This window comes from Scomber japonicus, chromosome 7 (assembly GCF_027409825.1).
Source record: "Scomber japonicus isolate fScoJap1 chromosome 7, fScoJap1.pri, whole genome shotgun sequence".
Taxonomy (NCBI): domain Eukaryota; kingdom Metazoa; phylum Chordata; class Actinopteri; order Scombriformes; family Scombridae; genus Scomber; species Scomber japonicus.
In genome coordinates, this window is record NC_070584.1 from 15,878,567 (window position 1) to 15,899,897 (window position 21,331).

Here is a 21,331-nt window from a genome sequence, read left to right on the forward strand (position 1 = left end):
AGATAGGGATCTCAAAAAAACTGTAATTTATAAAGTGGCAACTACAAGTCGAACAATAGACTACAGGGAAACAAGCAAAAACACAAAGAAGAGTAAAGATTGCCCCATCCAAGAGAGCAGCTTGGACTGTCCGTCTCTCTGCCCTTTCTGCCTCGGCATCAAATGTCAGACACGACAGAGGAAATCCTAAAAGTATCAAGGCTGTCCCTGGGTTTCAGAGAGAATTTTTCTTTTGCCTCTAATACCTTTTCCAGCGTCTCCTCTCCTCTAATCTCCACTTATCTGGCAGCCAGGTGAGCCACGGCACATGGCTGGTGGGCAGGCTTTGGTCTGTGGGGATACAGCTCATCCTAATGGTATTTCTTCCCCTTTCCTTCTCTTCCCTTTGCTTCTCTTTCTCCTTCCTCCAGGGTGGCTGTCAGACAGAGACAGAGACAGCCAGAGAACTTCTCACTGCTGCTGTAGCTGACAGCATGGAGCTAGTGGGATTGGACGATGAAACCAAAGGCCGCCCGTCACGCAGAGGGCCAGCGGGGCTCACAGGTGCACAGCATCTGACAGATAATAGCGGATAAAACCCAGGGCAAGCAGCGCTCACTCCTCACCATGGCATGGGCGACCCATGGTTTTGGGGTTGGGGGGTCAGATGGGGTGGCAGAGTCATGTTGAGGAACAAAGTGCTTTGACAACTAGGGACTTCTACTTAACCACCGACCACCCAGACGCACAGATACACACACTAGTCAAGGACAGGAAAGGTCACAGATCTCGAAATCCCTCCACAGAATCCCTGCCGTAGCTTACTGTACACTTGAAGGAGGTGGTTTGGAGCTTATTAATGAATGTTCGTGCAGTTGCTGGTGTACTTGCTGCTCTTTTATTACTCGTTATAATTTCAGTTGAAACAGCTGTGAGTCTCCAAAGTACAATAACATGTTTATTCCCTTTTTCATTTATTTCCCTTCTATCTTCATGTTTTTATTCATCTCAAAATCTGCTTCGCATCTTAGCGAGCAACTCCAGGGTACATAACCCAAACACATTTTCATCTATTTAAGCTAAAATAATGCTGACCCAAATCTACTTAAATCTGTGATAAAATACAATATTTGATCACAATCACTTGCACTTAGTTTCACATCTGCCTGATACTAACCTGGCAAAAGTAAAACTCAGCATGGAAAATACAGAAAGAAAAGTAAAAAGATGAAATATCTCACAACCCATTTTCTTCAGCAGGGACACACAAACAGTGACAGTGAAATAGTATGTCATATGTCATGCTTCTCCTCTGCCATCCCTGTGCAGAATGCCAACTGATGTGACGGTGGGAAACACTGCCTATCTCTCTCACTGCTGGGACACATTTAGTTCTGTGGAGGTGAAAACAGTCAGGACGAATCTGACAATCAGTTGTAACAGGGCCAGAGACACACAGCCTGACAGTCCATCTCTGTTCTAACTGAACACAGCTGCTGAGAGACAGGTGCGACTGGTTTTAAAGGTGCAGTAAGTCCAGTTTTTTACTGATCAGCAAGCAAATCTCCAAGTGCTGATTTTTTCCCCCCATAACTCACTTCCTGTCAGCTTTGTTTCTGGAATAACCCCACCTGTTCAGTGAAGATATTACTATGAATATGCAGCAGAGCACCACATTTCTTTCTCAACTCAAACAAGCAAAGGACTTAAAGGAAACAGTATTATTTTTAGGATATATATGATCACTACTGATTGTGTGCTTTAACATGTTTGTTGACTGCAACTGGGCTGTGAAAATCTTTCTGTATCATTCCTTAGTCTCCATTAGAGGTCAGTGCAAAGTCATACACAGGAGAGCTGGGTGGCATAATGAGTAGGAGAATTTCCTGAATTTACAGGACTTGGGTTCAAGCATCTGCTTGAAGTTTCCTGGAGAAGGATGGCGGCTGCTGTTTTGTAGCTGAACCTGATGGCTGACCCGCCTGTGAAAACGGGCAATTAAAAGTAGAATTTCCCTACAGAGATCAATAATTTATAACATTTTTATTTATACATACAGCACTCGACATACATACATATTCGGCACACATGCTGCACACGTAGTTCTGACAGAGAGACTGAGAACAGATTGATAATGACCTTGAGCATGGCAGTGAGTATCCCTTGGCAATGTGCACCTGCGCTGTAGTTTGAACGGCTTGTGATATTGAATACTCTCATATGAACAATTTAGCAGAGTGATAGGTTATCATATTAACAATTTATCTTTGGGGTAACGCCTTTCCATTAGTAAAAGGTATCCATATTGTTAGAAGATTGCCTGGATGCCAAGATATTTAGCATCCTATATGTTCTAAAGCAGCATCCAATGGTCTGTGAATAACAGTCATATAAAGTAGTTGTTTAGAAAGAGAGACAATGTCCTGGCTCTACACACACACACACACACACACACACAGACGCACACACACAATCACACACACACACACGCACGCACACATAGTCCGAAGTCAAAAAACTCAATCCACCAGCCATAACACAGAGACAGAGTGGCATCAACCTCTATTATCTAGTCCCTATGCTGTTAACACAAAAGGCTCCCTGGAACAAAAATCCAATCAGTCCTCTCTAGGAGGATTTGCTCCACAGCAGTGCTCAGCAACACTGGTGGCTCTGCTGGTGACAAAGAAATAATCTCTGAGCCCACAGCCTGTTCACAGCCTGTTTACTGTCTTCGTCACATCGCCCTTTTAGAAAAAGGACAGTCTACGCTTTTCTGTTGTCATTTACTGTCCTCTGAGTTTAGCACTCTGCCTCTCTCACTCCTTTTCTGCATGCAAAAACATGAAACACATGGTTGACTGTGTGTACACTGCGTGAAATTACCATATTTGCGACACAGGGAATATTTACTCTAAGCATTAGTAATATAGGCTTGACAAAAAAAGAAGCTTCAGGCGTATAGGCTAGAGACAGGTTTTTAAATAATTGTTTGATGACAAATATTTTCAAAATATTTTCAATATTGTGCTGCCCCTTACTCCCCTCCCTCCTGCCTCCTATCTCTCTCAGTCCTCCATTCTTTGTCTGGTAAATTATCACACTCGTTCTCCATTCATTAGCATGCTGCTGCTTATTTAGCTACGCTGCTGAGAAGCCTTCAACAAAATCAACTGGAAAATACTCAATATGAGGCGGCTAGCGCACCCCTCTCCGTTCCTCCCTCCCATCCTTCATCTCCTTCTTTGTTTGTTTTATGTGAGGTTTTTTTTTACCACATCAAAATGGAAGCATAGCCCCCCATAATGAAGAGGAGGGAGATAAAATATGCAAATTCACAGAGAAAGGATATAATTAGGGCAATAATAGGAAGTGTTGTTTTCCCAGCTGCTCATTTACACAAAAGCCTTATAGTATTTTTTTTTTTTTTTACCAATAACGTTCTTCTCTCTTGTTTTTTCTCTGTCTTCCTGTCCGCCTTCCTCTCTGAAGGTGTTAGTCTTGTGCTCCACTAAAAACAACTCTCTGCAGCTTTCCATCCTGAAAGGTAGTCAACCATGGAGTCATTGAGCCAAACCAAGATTTCTCACAGTTCAGGTACGTACAGCAGGCCTGGATAGTAAGCAGGAGGTTGCATACAGATTGGTCTGGGTTGTTTTCAAACCTGTCTTTCCACCTTCCACAAGTCAACCCGTGCCAGACAGAAACACCATCTCTTGGCCTGCTGTCTGAAAAATGGGACTCTAAAAATGTGGAACTGTAAGCATGACGGGCTGTTCAAGAGCGAACCAACTCAGTCGTCTTTTTAACCATCCTTCTGCCACAGAGAAAGGTCGGAAGAATGTGCAAATGTAGCGCACACTTGCTCACGTATTAAGAACAGCAATGCCTTTTTGACTTACTAACATTTTGTTTTTGTTGTACATATACAAGCTGCTGCCATTGGACATTTTATTTTTTACAATTAAAGGATAGGGCTGCTGCAGACTTACTACTAGAAGAGTTAAAACACTTCTTTAAATTTTGAAAGGAGCAGCAAGGTCATAGTCAGTAAATACAGTGAGCACAGTAAAAAGGTAGTTAATACTGATGCACACAAGACTGCAACAACAGTGTTGGCTAGGTCTTTGCTTCTTAACTCTTAAGATGTGCGGCTATTGAAAGATTTGAATTAATGAGGAAAAACATTTGAGCTAAATGAATGAATTTAGGTTTCTTATGTTTCAGCCTAACTCAAAAGAGGACTGGTCAAGCAGATAAAGATCAGTTGATTAAAGTCTGCACAGTTGAACATAAAAGAAACTGTCACACACATGAGGGGGTAACTTTAACTTCTATGTAAGAATAAACAAAGAAAAGATAGTGTTTTCTTCAAAGTCAGATAGTAATGGTGCCACCACAAAGATCAGTAAATAACCTCTCTCTTCCTACACCAAAAACTATGACAGAACTCCATGAGTGCAATTTGCCAGAGGGCAAAGAAAAATACATCATATTCAAAACAACAGCACCACAACAACAAAGACATAAATGCATGATATATCACTATGTTGTTTGGATGGCTGCCCGGAGACTTTTATCTGAAGAAATGGGAGCTATTAAATTGCTGAGCCAGCCTGGTGCATTGTGTAAATTAGAGAAAACTCTGTTGACCCCACGTTCACACTGCAGACAATTTAGTTTCAAATAATCTCTGACTTACTATGGTGCTTCCTGACACGTGTTACGCAAATGGAAAGGTGCTGTAAATGTTGGTACCTCCTAAAAGAGCCAGCAGGGCTCATGGGAGTCTTTAGATTTGGTCTTTAAGAGGACAGCATGTCATAGACTAGTTAGTATTCAGGAAAACAGCTGAAAACACCTTTGCTGAAATTGAATCCTTCCTGCACAGAAACAAAAATGAGAACTAAACTTTGACAATTCTGTATTTGTTAGATTTTATTTTTACATGCTAAGAGGGTAGTTTTCCATTAGTTATACTTTCCTTCCCACACAGTTTACTGTTCTTTCAGTTTGTTAAGTTTGAAGTCATTTTGACATGCAAATTATGTCTCATATTATAGCTGGTGACCATATTTCATATTTACTGTGTGGTGAAGGATAACTCTGTCACACTTTCTTCAAATTGAGGACATGTATTTAATCACTGACATAGTATAATTCAATGCGTCTGTAATGTGTAAGTAAATCTATCTGGTAGATTAAACAAACACATTCATGTTGTTTTCAGGTGAGTATTTTCCAAGATGCTATACTTTGTACAACATGTCATCCTTATTTCAAACATATGGGTCGTGTTTAATACATGCATCTTGAATTTGAATTTTGGAGAAAGATTTGCAAGGTTTTATAAGACAATTTAACTGTGCATTGAAGTCCTTAAAATATCTTCTGAATACTCTCTGTCTGTCAAAGCAGATGTGAACCTTTTCAAAAAAATACTAATTTGAATTTGCCGTTCATATGCTGCTTTTTCTCCTGCTTTGATGTCTGCGACTCTGTTTAGAAAATATGCCCTGACCAGGTTGTTTCCATGGGAACAATACGGCTAAATAATTATGGTTCTGATCATGTAGCGACCATCAGTTCCATACTTAATTTTGTTCATGTTCTGCTCTGTTCTGTGTACACCCGTGGCTTTCACATGCTAAATATACATACTTCAGTTACCACATTATTGCTATGCAGCAGGAAATATTCACACGCAGGTTTTGAATACGAGTAGCTGGCTGTGCAAAATATGACCTCTGACCTCAGAGATATGTACAGTGGTTTTGTCTGGAGGGGGCGAAGCAGGAAAGACAAAGAATATGTGTCAAAAGGGAGGCTCTAATGAAGAACATTTCTATTCTGTTCTGACAGAAACAGCAGGGAAATGGAGATACAAAGAGAGAAGTGATAGAGTAGAAAAAGAAGAAAGTGAGAGGAGAGATTTGAGAACTGCCTATTATCTCCATGCTGCTTCATTGCTTTAGACAGACACATGCACACATGCACACACGCACACACACACACACACACACACACACACACGCTGCATGTATCCGTGCACAAACTTAAAAGTGTGTACACACAAGCGCACACTCTCACATACAACCATCCTCTCAAATCTGCCCAGATCTCATGAATATGATTGACCTTTTTTCCACTGTAATGCTGAGAGCGCATTAAGGGGAAAGGAGAAACTAAACAGAGGCAAGCAGAGTTAATTTAGAACAACACATTATTGGGTGCTGACTGCAGATATGGAAAAGGACAATCTAATCGATAAGCCAAAAGAATGACAATGGCCTCTCAAATCAATGTCTGCACCCCATTTTCTCACTGTGAAAAGACAAAACCTTCAATGCAGGTGTTTTTGTTGTTCTGTTTTGTGCCGTTTGCACCTGTGTGCGTGCGGTAAATGTACCTGTTTGTGTGAATGTGTGAATGTATGTGTGTGTATACCTGTGGTGTGGCTGTTGCTGTGGTGGAACAGTTGCCAGGACTAATCATTATTTAGTTGTGGCGGTGCTGGAAAGGTCAGCAGTCTGAAATGTCAGGCTGTGTTCAACAGGAGCCAGATGCAGCCGTGCGCTGCTCAAGTGTCCAATTAAAGAGGGCAGAGTGAGGTTTGAGTGGGTCTGTGTGTGGGAGTGACTGTGCATGTGTGTGTGAAATAAGAAAAAAAGAGTTACGAAATGTGTTTTTGTTAGTTTTTCCTCCGTATCAAAGCTATATATTAAATATATATATACTGTATATCAACTCAGTTACATGTCTGTGAATACATGTGTAAGTGTGAATCGTTCTTTAGAGTACATAATGAACACCATTTGAAATAGAGGCCAACAGAGCAGCAGGAGCAAAATCCTCATCACATCTCTTTTTCTCTTTCTCTTTCTCTCTCTCAAACACACACACACACACACACACACACACACACACACACACACACACACACACACACACACACACACACACACAGCACAGCACGTTATGAAGCCACTTGAGCCTATTAGTTTGTTCACACCCTGCGAATCCCCCTGCTGTCTGTGCTATGAAGACTCGATGAAGAGAGGTGACTGAAGGATAAAGAGAAGAAGCTAAAATGGTATAAGCAAGAGGATACAGTCAGATCACGGATAAATAACAGTAGATAACAAGTGTTGCTAAGTCAAACAAGCAGAGGAAGAAGTGCCAACAGTAGAGTGAGAGGCAGGTGGGAAGATGACAAGGAGAAAGGGAGTGAAGGAGCGGAAACTCCTTTAATCTGCAGGGAGAAGGAGAAGGTGTCCTATAAGTGTTTCCCTGTCATCCTCATTCATCTGAGAGCCTCACCTCATACAATCATACTAACCTTCACTGTGTTCAGTGTGTGTGTGTGTGTGTGTTTGTGCGTGTGTGTGTGTGTGTGTGTGTGTGTGTTCATATCTGCTCACTTACTGTGAACAGTAATAAGCAGCAGGGCAGGATAAAATGTCTGTCAAGTTAAGAATATAATAGACTTCCCTTCAAGGCCACACGTGACAACAGTCTGAATAATGACCTGCAATAATTTACACAGCACACTGAGCTCTACAGTGGTCAGAGGAGGAAACCTTTCAGTGAGAAATAATTGAAAACTACTTTAGCCTGTCTAAAGGAAGGTAGTTCTGCCCAATACTTTAAGCTAGCAAAGAGGGAGGTGCAAAATCATAAGAAGACTTACAGTAAATGTAAAGCGATTTCTAGATGAATTCAATGTGATATTAAAATGACTGTAACAGGACAACTCATTACCACCAGTGAAACTTTGTTGCAATAGAAAAGACGTTGCCCTGTCATTATCAGCTTATAGTTTGTACCATGGAGTGCTAAAGTTTAATGCTGCATACTGGCTTTGCAGCACATTCAGCGCTCTCAATTTGTTGCATGAAGTTTCATTTAAATTAGACTGATTGATTTAGATATTATTAGAAACAGATTTCAATGGCCAGTTTGCCAGCACAATGTTTTTCTTGCTTGGTTGTCTGGAGAAAAGAGCATAAAAAGCTCAGCGAGTGATGCTTCTCCCAAACTATTATTAAGTGTTGATGATGATTCTTTAAGCAGTCCATAAAATGCGTAATGTTATTAGCCATACTAAACCACAATGAGGCCTTGCTAGATTATATGTAGCTCCAAGAAAGAGTATGGAAATGTCTTAAGGAATGAAAGCAATGAAAAAACAGATGGCATCACACACATTTTACTGTGTTGTAAGTAGCTAAGGTGAATCATGAATCTTTCTGAAATATAATAATATTTTCTCTGCATCCTTACTTTTGCATTATGATGTATGTATATCTAGAATACAGTATGTTTCAGAAAAGAAAACCATAAATAGTTTTTGGAAGGACACATTCATACAGTACTAATTTACTGTAATATATGCAGTACATACTTTTGAGACATACAGCAGTACACGGTAGAGGAGATGGATTTGTGACATTTGCTATTTTGTCTTTTGTGATTATTATTTGACAAACTGATTAACTTAATAATTAACTTAATATTTGATTTACCACATATCTCCATTAACAGCAGAGGAAAAGGTATATTAAGCAAATGCTCCTTATGAGTTGCAATCAGTTGTTGTATACAGTATACACAAAAGTATGTTTAATATCTCTTCTTTCTGTAATCATCTTATTTTTCTTGTGTAGAAACATAATATGCACTAAAATGATCTTTCACTCTTTTTCCTCCATACAAGGTGTCCATACTTTTTAATCTTGCTCACACTCTTTCTCTTTTCTTCCCATCCTGATCGCTCTCTCTCTCTCCTTCTCTCTCTCTCTCTCTCTCTCTCTCTCTGTTTGCCCTCTGTCAAACTGTGAAGGCCAGGGACAAGTCTTGCCTCTGCCCAGGGCCTGAGGAACAGCTGCAATGTAAACCTGCTAATTTAACCCAATCTTCAAGTCTCTCACATATGCATTATTCTAATCAAAGCATATTAGATCATCCAGCTACTTTAGACATATGGGTCTCTGTATCCTCCTTGCCGTCCCCATCTGTTCCTCCTCCCCCGTTTTTCAAATTTCTCCTCGATTTCCATCTCTGTGAATCCCTCGTTTACACAGCTGCCTCTATAAGAGACTGGCATAGATTCCTAACAGTTCTCTGTCACATGTTTCCACTCAGTCCAACTTAGAGCAGCATATGTGTTCCTGACTGCTACATGCTATGAGTGTGAGGTGCGTACTGGATTCAATTCAAAATACTTTACACAAACTCCCACAACCAAAACACAAACAAAATATGGTTATAAACATTATTTCAATCTGTTCTGGGTGGGTTTTTTCAGTCTTTGCTGCAATGTTCATATATGCAACTGAAATGTTCACTTCACACACACTATAACAAGTTTTGCACTGCTGAACAAAACGTGGAAAAAACTGGTGCTATCTTTAAATAAACAAGTTAAAAGCAAAAGTGTTTTTGATACTGCATGTATGTTATTCAGTTAATTATGTCATGCGTTTTCCCAGAGGGATTCAATTTCATATGTGACAACATCTCGCAAATCCACATTAAATATCTGGTATGTTCTAATATTGTTTGAAACTGGTTTTCAATAAATGATTAATGTCAATATGTGTCTAGAGAATGTTATATATGTATATGGTTCAGAAGCATACATGACATTAGGGCATGTTTATAATACTATTTCAATAGTACATCTGAGACATTTATAAAAGTGTATTGATTTTATATTTATGTAAGTGTTTCTGGGGTGTGTGCCTGTATGAGCCCAAAACATTTCAGTTGTAATTAGAAAAGTATTTTCTAAGCCTGTAAGCCTACAGTCTACAGTTGCATGCAAAAGTTTGGACACCCCTTGACAAATAACATACTATGGTGATTCTGATTTTTAATTGAAAACCCAGTCTTTCTAAGACGAGGAAAAAACACTATTTTTCAGCAAACCTGAATGCATACTTACTTTTTATATCATAAACTGAAGGGAAAAAAACATTGTGGCATGTGTAAAAGTTTGGCCCCCCCACATAGTCAGTACTTAGTAACACCCCCTCTGGCAGATATCACAGCTTGCAAATGTTTTTGTAGTCAGCAAAAAGTCTGTCTATTCTTGTATTGGGCATGTTCTCCCATTCTTCCTTTAAAAGGCTTCTTATTCTGTAATATTCACAGCTTTTTAAAGATCAACTCACATCTTTTCAATTATGTGTAAGTCAGTGGACTGTAATGGCCATTCCGAAACCTGAAGTTTACTTCCATGGTTGATTTTGATGTATGTTTAGGATCATAATCCTAAACAGCTTCAGCTTTTTTACAGACGGTGTGATGTTTGCTTTCAGCGTTTGCTGGTATTTAGAGGAATCCATTCTTCCCTCCAACAGTGTTTCCTGCACCACAGGCTGCAACACAACTCCAAAGCATTATAGATCCACCCCCATGCTTAACAGTTGTCAAGGTGTTCTTTTCATGAAATGCTGCTCCTTTTTTCTCCAAACATACCTTTGCTGATTGTGGCCAAAGAGTTCTCTTTTAACTTCATCAGTCCACAGCACTTGTTTACAAAATGCACCAGGCTTCTGTAGATGTTCTGTTGCATTCTTCTGATGAAAGTATGGGTGGATTTTATGATAAGGAGGCAGGTAAGGTTTTCTTCTACTGACTCTTCCATGAATGATGGCTAGTTGACTCTAACAAAGAGACACAGACCGCTCCAGTGCTGATTCAATGATGATTTGTAGCACTTCAGGATCTGGGGTATATAAGCCGGGTCTCAGTAGGACTATTCAGTATAAAAGGAAATCATAATCATGCAATACAAATGAATGATCTTGGTAGCCAAGCTCAATAACCACTAACTGACAAGTTAAAGGGTCATAGGTTTAACCTTGACCAGGATCAAATTTTACATTTTACAAATTATACAAAAACACTATTGATACAGATGGATCAAACAGACAATCGTTTTTTTTCTTTTGTTCAGTGCATGACATAAAAAGTACCTAATGTTTGCTGAAAATATTGTGAATTTTCTATATCTTAGAGAGACTGTGTTAACATATTTTCAATAAAATTATCACCAAAATATGTTATTTGTGAAAGGGTGCCCAAACCTTTGCATACAACTGTTCAACTCATTTAGCAACTTTTTAAACACAAACACACATTTGAACCACGAGGCATGCACATCTAGAGATATATGCCCATAAGTACAGTCACACAGTTCTTCAGTCATGTGGACAAAAACACGTCAATACACACAGAGGCTGTGATCGGGTGTGTCACGTGAGCATCAGTTGGCTCATAGTAGGAATTTACACCAAAGGAAACAACTGACATAAACACATCCCTTATGAGCCAAAATTCTCTGAAAGGGACAATGAAAAAAATGTTGTAAAAACATCAAGAGACAGGTGACTTGCCTGATGACAAAATTTGTTAACAATCTAGACTTAAGTACAAAGTCTCTGTGACTTCTCAAGACCTGCTCTTACAACACACACTTATAGGGATGGATGTATGCTAACATATTGAACATATGATTGTGGTCACATGCTTGATAGTTATATCTATTTATAATAGTTTGTTTACATATTAAATACAAACTGCTGTTCAACTACTTCAGCATGTAACTAACCAGCACGTCAGCAGTGGTTCAGCCGCAAGGTTTTATCCAACTGTGCAGGTTTGTGTTTGTGTAGAGAAGCTATATCCAGAAAACAGCATGTAGCCCTTTGAGCATTTACAAGTGGGTTGGAGAAAAATACTTTGGGTGCCTTAGTGCCATGCTGCTGTCAAATCAATAGCAAGTCAAATTAGAAAACATAGAAACATATACTGACACTGGGCTTATGTATGGAAGTTTAATACCAATGGTGAAGTAGAGAGGTGGATTTTGGGAGACAGTGAAGTCAGAGCATAAGATGCCACGGACTTACCCGTGTTGGTGATGGTTAACAGGTCCAGTTGCCGTTGTTGCTAAAAGGAAAAGAGAAGAAAGGCACATATAAATGACATGACACATGAAAGTTGTGTTTTGGGGGGATTTTTTTGGCTTTTTTACAAGAGTGCTCGAAGGAAATGAGCAGAGAAAGAGAAGGTATGACATGCAACAAAGGCACGTGGCAAGTCTCAAATTCGGGATGTTACAATTAATGATCAGCAAGTTAGAACCCTGGGTTATCTGCAGTATGATCATTTTTACAAAAAGTCATAGTTGATACTCTTCAACTTAACCAAACTTCACTTCTGTTAAGGTAATGTAGCTTATGCCTTGATTTATATACAATGTGAAAAATATAAAAGTTGTACAACTTTATTTTCAAAGTAGTTTTGACTACACACCACTATGTGTGTGTGTGTGCGTGTGTGTGTGTGTGTTGTAAGTTTGACCTCATAGGCTTTGATAGAGTACATTTGAAGGAGTGTGCAATTTTACACTTGATTTTTCCAGCAGCTGAGAAGGAGTCTAGAGGAGGCGCTAGTTGGCTCACCCCTCTCTTTAACCTGCTGCCTTTATACATTCACTCACTCACTCACTCACGCACGCACGCACGCACGCACGCACGCACACACACTTGACTATTGAGCACTGCAGTAATCAACACCTCAGCCCTCTTCATCTACCAGTCCCGCAGGAAAGAAGATCTTCACATCCTAGGAAAGGATGAAGAGTCTGTGTGAGTCACAGTATGGTTAGGTCACAGTCAAAGCCAGCTTTTAGGACCAGACTTCATTAAAATGCAGGCGCCACACTAACCAGTAACTAAAAGGGATAAGCAAAGAGGCTCTCAGCATACTTGGAGTCCTTCTCTCCCCACATACAGTACTGCCTAAAATGGAACTCACTGATAGGCCACAAAATACTGATGTTCTTACTCGGAGAGACTTATAACATACAATATGAGTGGAAAGCAGTCCACTGAGCGCAGTGATTGAATAACTTTAAAAACAAGTTCACAATCATTTCATCATCCAGAAATAATCATGTAAGTGCTGGATCAAGACAAAGGTAAGAAGGAGAATGTACAATCATTTTCTTAGTCATTCTGATTTACAAATCAATGTGCCGGTTATTGGTTTAAATATATTTGTAAATGTAGGCAGTAGAAAGAACATACAGCTATACAAGTATTGTTTGTAGAGGTAAAAAATGTGTTTTTTTTGTGGAGCTGAATCTTGAGGCACAAGTGGAAAAGGGTGAATGATGCTTGTGCTGAGGGAAGGTCATTTGAACATAGGAAACAGTAGTAACATGCAAGAATTTATGAGACTGAAGCCGAGATGTCTGATGTAGTTGTATGACTTTCTTATTTTGCCTTGAGTAAAATATGAAAACAATCACTGTATAGACTTAGGTTAGCTTTAAGGATATGATTCAAGTGTGGTGCTGGGTGGATGACCATGTAAGCAGTAGATGTCACTGTGACAACATGAGACACTGACATACTCACACACAAACCTCCCATTCTCACAATAACACTTGCACACACACAATCGCACACACACACACACACACACATGGCCATTACCACCTGTGGAGACCGCAGACTCTCTACAGTCAGTCAGATATGGAGCCACAGCAGGAATCAATAACAACAGAGAAACATTTACACCTGTAGTTCTTCTCACTGCTGCTCAAGGGATAAAGCTCTGATTAGAACAACCAAAGTACGACCACACCCAAATACAATATAAAATACACGTCTCTGTGTAAGTAGAACTAACACATAGCAAACCCTGTTTAATTACACAAAAAACATATTTTTCAACTTGCTTTTACCTCTTAATATTTCTTTACATGCCTACTGTATTCATATTTAGTGGTTGTCATCAGTTGTTTTTAAAGGTGTCTTTTTCCTGTTGATTTTAGTTGTTTATTTTCCAGGTTTTGTGAAGGGCATTGTATAGCATTTATTTGTTTGCAATATGCTAAATAAAGTGTATTAGCACTACTACTACCACTGCTGTACTACTACTATTAACACTAATAATAACAATAATAATGATAATAATAATACTGATAATAACTACAACTTTGGACATTTGGATGGGGTTTGCACTGGCAGATTTTAAATATTGAGATAAAATAATCACTTGGATCATGTGGCACCCTCTACTGGCTCTCCAGTTGTCTGCAACTGCAACTATGGTAGACTAAAAAGTATCACTTGAATCTTATTTCTCATTTGAGATAATGGTATGACTATGAATGACTGTAGATGCATGAAATCAGACACACGCACGTATGTGCACACAACATAAGGACAATGCATCTTCTAAACCTGACATTGTTAAAATGAAATTTTCCTTTTCACACAAACACACACACACACACACACACTCATGTGCGTGCACACAGGCGAACACACAAACAATCTAACCAGCAGATGAAAAGTGTGAGCGCCCGTTAGGCCCGCTGGTATTATACAGAGATAATGAATCTGTGGCGGAGCATTACAACACACTACCACTGCTCTCACTTCCTGCTGCTTTTGTTAGTCCTTAACATGGATAAGGTGCTTAGTGTTCCTTAGAAGAGCAAGCGAGAGTCAGACACACACACACACACACACACACACACACACACACACACACACACACACACACACACACACACACACACACAAAGAGAGAGGGGTGGGGGGTGTCTGACAAAAGCATTTCAGGGCAGAAAATAGGATTGAATTAATCTTTATCAAATACAGCCAAGAGCTGAGGGATCACACCCTGGTTGAAGCCAGCCCAGCCACAAAGTGGCTTGCCACTGCCCTCTCACTGCCACAGAGACAAACACACACTGCAACAGATGAAACCAGCTGAAGTGAGTATTTGTTATTGACTGACTGATTACATTTCTTCAGTGTAGAGTATGCATATTCAGCGGTTGGTGGGTGGGGTTGACTGCACAGGGCGATAAATGATTGTCAGAATCTTTCAGTATTTGATTGCCATAAGAAAATTAACTGACACTAATTTCTTTCTGGCTTAGGTCAACAGATGTTTACCACAGGTGAATCCAGACTGGACCTGTCAGTTAAAGTGTTATTAGGTCAGAAAACAAGGAAGCATTTGGGAGGCCAGAGGTGGCGACCACTCCAGCTGTTGCAGTATCCTAAGCCAATGGTGGTGGATTCTGGGGCTCAGTTGCCAGCAGCACAGTAAACAATACTGATATACCAGGGAGCTGGAGTCATGAATAATCCTAAAATAGTCTTATAACAGTGTTATATGAAACATAATTAAGTTTTATTTTTCTATTCATGTAACCTGACCAGAGAGCACATATAAGTGCTTCTATTCTTGGATGTTTTATGAGCAGGTGCTGATAAAGTTCGATCTTTACCTCCATCTCTCTCCCAAGTGGAAAGATGCAATTTCACAAAGACTTCAAACCAATGTAAAATTGATATTCTGACTAAAAGACAAACTGCTCTGTTTCTCTATGAATGTTTTTTTTTTATCAGATTCTCTTATTAGTTTCTACTAGTCTCTCTTGCATATTACTAGAAACACATTTTTTTATTTTAATAAATAGTATTTTAACATGAGTCTGACAACCCCCACCCCCACAGAGAAATCCATAATGTTACAATCATTATAAATATGGTCATTACCAGAGCCAATCAGCAGACCAGATAGCAGAGTATGAACCCATCTTAATCTGGGTGGGAAGGGGGGGGTGGGGGGGTTCAAATCGAGTGACAGCAGTGGAAAAACCATTAATGTACTAAATCCCTACTTTATGACTGAATTAAATATTCATGCACAATCTACCCAAAACCCATTTGCCAACATTTCCTCCAAAATTTACTTTTCATATTTGCTGATTGTTATCACAGAGAAAAGAGAGAGTGAGGAAGTAGGAGAGAGGAGGCAGACAAGCTAGGGAGGGGAGAGTAACTAAAATCCCAGCCATCATTTTGTAGCTCATTTCAAATTAATTTAAAGTCAATATGGCTAAATTACACTGCCATAGCCGCCATCCAACTCCTTGCACAGTTTTCAGTAAAAAAAAAGAAAAGAAAGAAGAAGAATTAGATGTAGCTGTGGGATGGGAATATTACCAATGGGAATCTCCAATTCCAAGGACAATATATATTATATGGGAAGATTTTTTTCTAGAAAATGCATATTGTTATTATTATACATATTAAATATGAATACTACATTATTCTACATTAAGTGCATAGACCAATACAGTCTACATATATTGAATCTGACTATAATAGTTTACTTTTAGTCCTTAAAGTTTAAACTGCCAGTAACAGATTTTTTTTTAAATCACCTTTTAAGATACGCAAACAGACACAAAGCAACATTAACATTCATTTACAGTTTTGTTTCTGGTCATCTGACAAAAATCTAATATCCACTCTATTTACATAGGCCTGAGGTAAATATACTGGTCTTGCAGTATGCTGCTAAATGCTATAAAGTGGCTAACTTTGTGAGTCATTTGGTGCTAGACAATTAGCACACAGTTATTAGATCTTTTTCACTGAAAACAGGTCCTTCCTGTGTGGAAAACGACACTAATGAGAGCCACGAGTCTGGAACAAAACAGTATACCAAAATAAAAAAGCTGCTAAAATGCTCTGTTGTGCTACTGGTCACAGTTAAGTGATAATTCTATGTGGGTTTGTCATTATAAGTTGTGTTGGGGGATCCATTGTTAATATAAAATATCGATTATAGCCACAATATAATACTTCACATTGATATGTTAAGTAATTAGCCTTTGTCTAAATATAATGTTGACGTTACATCTTGTTAAGTGAATTAATTATCAGTGTGTGTTGTACTGGTTTTACCCTTCGCTCTCTGGATGAGGTCATATGCAGGAAACAGGCATCTGCATCCAGTCCTACTGCTGTCCCCTGTGACCCATTAACACAAACTCACACACACATACACAAACATCCCCTGATCATATATCCTGGGTCAGGGCAAGGGTCAATGGTTGATGGGGTTATGAGTGAGAGAATGTCTGTCAACAACCTGACTCATCTTCTATCTTCCTCTGGTCTTCTCATCTCATCGCTGCTGTCCACCTCATCAGACAAAGCAGCCTCATCACATCATCTAAATACTGAGTCACTTCTGTGTATGGTCACACATCAGCACACACACACACACACACACACACACACACACACACACACACACACACACACACACACAATTCTGGGACTGATCTGCAGCACTCCAGAGGTAAATGGCAAACCTATGCTTGTCTGTGTCTAACTGCATCTTAGTCATCCTCCCTTGGTAACAAAGGGGGGGAGGTGAGGTAAGAATGAGCTAATGGGGTGAGCTTTTTAGGTTATGTTGGGCGTGGCTGTCTGGCCCACTGAAAGCAAGTACATCATGATGTCAGAGAAGTAAGATATAGAGCTTCCTAGAACTGAAAAATGTAACAGTTCAGATTGACACATTTCTACATGAATACAATGATGTCTTTAATTAATCTATTCATAAATGTTGCATTACAAAGCTGAGAAGTAGAGATATAAACATTTATGGGACTTGTTGCTGGTACAATAAAAAAACACTAAAAGTAGAAAAGAAATGAATATTGGTTTGTTTCAGTAGGAAAATGGCTACTTGCCACTAGAAATGTGATCATGTCTCCACTTGCATGACAGTGTCAGGTAATATCTGTTGTGACGCTGAGAGGAGGAGAGAGAGGCTGAAAGCCGACAGGATGGAGAGCAGGGCTTTGTTGCGTGACCAGGAGCCCTTGGTTAAAAATACAACAAACCAAATAAAAGATTTATTCCTTCTGAGAGTGGAGAGCAGCTTCTCTTGAGCGGAGGGAGAGGACAGACACGGCCACCTGCACAGGGCACACACAGCAGCCCTCCCTACTGCCAGCATTATTGCACTCCCTCTAACTATGTGAACTGCAGTAATCTGACAATGTGCACAACATGCATGTACAGATATTACATGTAGCTGATGCTAACACATGAATATGCAAGCATTTAGTCAAACACACATGTGGTTAGGCTGACGCACCTACCAACTCATCTCACGCCACGCCACTGCCTTTTCTCATAGCAGTTAAAAAACATGATTCAATTCCATCTTGATTTCATTAAATATTCATGAGGACCGATTAAAAGAGCAGCTAAGCTGGCTGTGAGGACCCTTTCCTCCATCATTTTGTCATAGCCAGTCTGCCGGGTAACTTGCTTTTTGAACAAGGCTCCCATGGGTCTAGGCTGTTTGACCATGGTACCCCACTTATCTGTTTTTTAATACTCAGACTTCTAGTTTGAAGGTAATGACTATTGCAGCTGGTTCATAATGGTCTAGCCCAGTGCTGTCAATCACATGATAAGAAAATATCCCCTTAGTGCCATACTCTAAGGCTAGGGTGGCCTTACTGATGTGGGTGTGTTATCAATATTTGACACCTGTGACCAAGTGGAGTACACTTTCTCTTTTATTTAAAGAAGCTCTGAACAAGATGTAGATGTGTGCTGGCTGAACAAAATGCAATAAAACAAGTGTGTTTACAATGTGTCTTGTGTTTTTCTAACAAGTCTTGGGTTAGCCCAGATCTAAAAGTCCTACTGTGTGACCAAACAAAGGCTTTAAAGTCAGGAGATGAGCAAAAACTAAGGAGCTGAGAAAGGAGATCAAGCAGATCAAGGTATAATATTAGAAGAGCAATGACTACTACAGGAGAAAGACTGAGGTCAGGCTGAAACAGTTGGTAATGTTTAGAGGAAGCATCTCTGGATACCAGGCATCAAACAACAGGCAGTCTGAGGTGGATGCAAATTCGTACAGTATGCTGAATGTGTTCTTCAACAGATGTGACTCATTTGATTGCTCAGGTGCACAGGTGCTTCATGGCACAGGCAGATGCCTGACCCCATTGCCAACAAGAAGGTAAGAAGGCAGCTGAAGAGGTTAAGTGCAAAATAGGCAGCTGGCAGAGGTGGAATGAGTTTTAGAGGACGTAAGTTAGCTGTATGTGGTGATCCAGTGCAAACAAGATAGAGAGGACTGACATGGACCACCAACTTCTGACTCAAGGCCAATAAGAAACTAAAAACATAGATTCCAATATACAGTATTAGGCTACACACAACACAACTGAAAAATTGTGTTACAGTATTTATGGGACATATGCCTCTTTGGGGAGTCAGAATTTCTGATCTATCTATGCAGCCTAGTGGTGATCAGCTGACAGCTCTGTGGCTTTCTCTTTGAACCACACAGCTGTATCTCTGATGGTATTTATGGCTTGATGTTATAATACCAAATACTGTTTCTACACTTGTCTCCACACACAATCACAAGCACCATTACTTTTAAAGAAGACCACAAGATTGTTTTCAAGATTGTTTTCCTTATTTTAAGACAGGGCTATTCTTAAAATAAGAATTCTAAGAAATGACAATGATAATGTTTTTTTTGGTTATTGTTGTTTGTTCTTATTTATTCACTGAGTTTGAAAAACATTACAAATATGACAATGCAGCTTAACATTAACTGCTGAAACCTCTCTTTTTACAAAAAAAAGTTCCAAAAGTTTCAACGACTGTATACCATTTAAGAGTTACAGCTAATAGCAGAAATATATGTGCAAGATCAACCTCAAGATCAACCTGAAGAACCTTACTCAAAACTCTTAGCAATACATTTGCAATTGAATGCTACATGAACTCAGCTAAGTCTCATGAGATTGCTGAACTATTTGTCTGACAGTGTGAAAAGGCAATTTAATCACATGGCAAAAAAATGCTATATGAAAGTGTCAATAATGCATACAAGTTTGCTAATCAAATTACATTGACATGAAACACAGTGCCTTTTACAATAGGCCTACATCAGGTGAGGCTTTGTGTAGTCCAATCACATCCCCAAGGTAGTCTTTCATTGGCACATAGATCATATCCTTGCCAGTAAAGCTGTAATATGGAGTGAAATCTACAAGGCTATCAACGGATTTCAGTTCAGTTGCTTGTGCCAAGTTTGGGATCTGTGTTTTATATGCCATATAGTCACTATCAATAATTGAGCGAGATTCGACAGCATCGTACAAGAAAGCCATTGCCGAGTGGAGGGCCTGAATTGAGTAAGCTTGTTCTGCGTCATGGATCTATAGGAACCAGTGTGGGGGGATAGGGTTAGGGTTTTTGCTAGTTTTAAGAATTCTAGTCAAGTACATTTTTCTTACCCCATTGGCAGATTTTTTGCTCAATACAAGACAATTTGGCTAGATTCAGGATTACCTGGCTTATTTTGAGAGGGGCTGTTTTTGCAGTGCATGCACTCACATTGAGGTGACCCTCTCATTCTGGAAAAAAAAAACATTACATTACTGCTCAGCCAGGAACACAATACTATCTGGTGCACTGTGCCTCTCACCCTGAACAACTCTTAAGGATCCCTCTCATGGTGTTTGGTTCCAGTTCCAGGGCTAGCACCATGCACACAAGTACAAGTTCTGGCTCCTCACCCCTATGAGATGACATACCAGAGCCTGAGTATATATTCTACTTTATGTCCACTCAAAGAAGGAATCTTTCTGCTGCATAATGAACACTGCACCATGAGGTACCTATGCCCTGACTGGCCTCCGTGAACCAATAGACCACAGTGTAGTATCCTCTTTGCTACCACACCTGGCTCCAGACGTGAGAAGCACATTGTTCTCAATTATGTTGCAGCTGGGGATTTTAACAGCCATTGATACCTATGTAACATTGCATCAGTCATTGGGAAGATTTGTGAATATGGTTTAAATTCATTATCAGTGAAATTAACAACTGCCTAGCTGTCCGCAGTATATTCTGTAGACTGATAACTTTACAACCTACTTAACATGTCGCTGTGTCTGCTGTTCATATCAGGCAGATTTAGAACACTAAATATGTGCCTGTGCATGACTTTGCATGAATGTTTGTATGCGTATAAATGGGTAACCTAAGAGCCCCTGCTGAGCCAAGAGTTTCCTCTTTGACCTGGCAAAGAATCGATGGTAGTGTCTTGACACTGGGGACCAATCAATGACTTGAGGACACTGATAGCATACTTGAAACCTAAACACACAATAGCACTCATACACAGAGAGAGAGAAAGACTCTGTCCTATCATCATTTCCCCATTGGGCTGTGATTGACCCCTGCCTGATGGAGAGCAGGTGTAGTGACCTGGTATTTACCAGAGAACGCTGAATCAATGCCCTCCCAGTGGCAGACGCACAGTCAGTACAACCTCACAGCACTACTGAGCAGAGATCAAAGCCTGGCTTTTTAACATTACTGCGTCTGAAAACTGGTTAAGAGCACCGGTCAATTTAAACATATCACACCTGATATATCTGTTTTCTGGACTAGATTTACTTTTTTAC

The 21,331-nt window shown here is 39.8% G+C and overlaps 1 protein-coding gene across 1 annotated transcript in view; it reads right to left on the reverse strand.

Annotated features, from left to right (window-relative positions):
* Positions 1-21,331, reverse strand: part of agbl4 (AGBL carboxypeptidase 4) — a 278,157-nt gene that overhangs the window by 77,279 nt on the left and 179,547 nt on the right. The window contains exon 6 of the mRNA XM_053322965.1: positions 11,898-11,937. Coding sequence (XP_053178940.1) covers positions 11,898-11,937 — 40 coding nt within the window. The remainder of the gene's footprint in view (positions 1-11,897; positions 11,938-21,331) is intronic.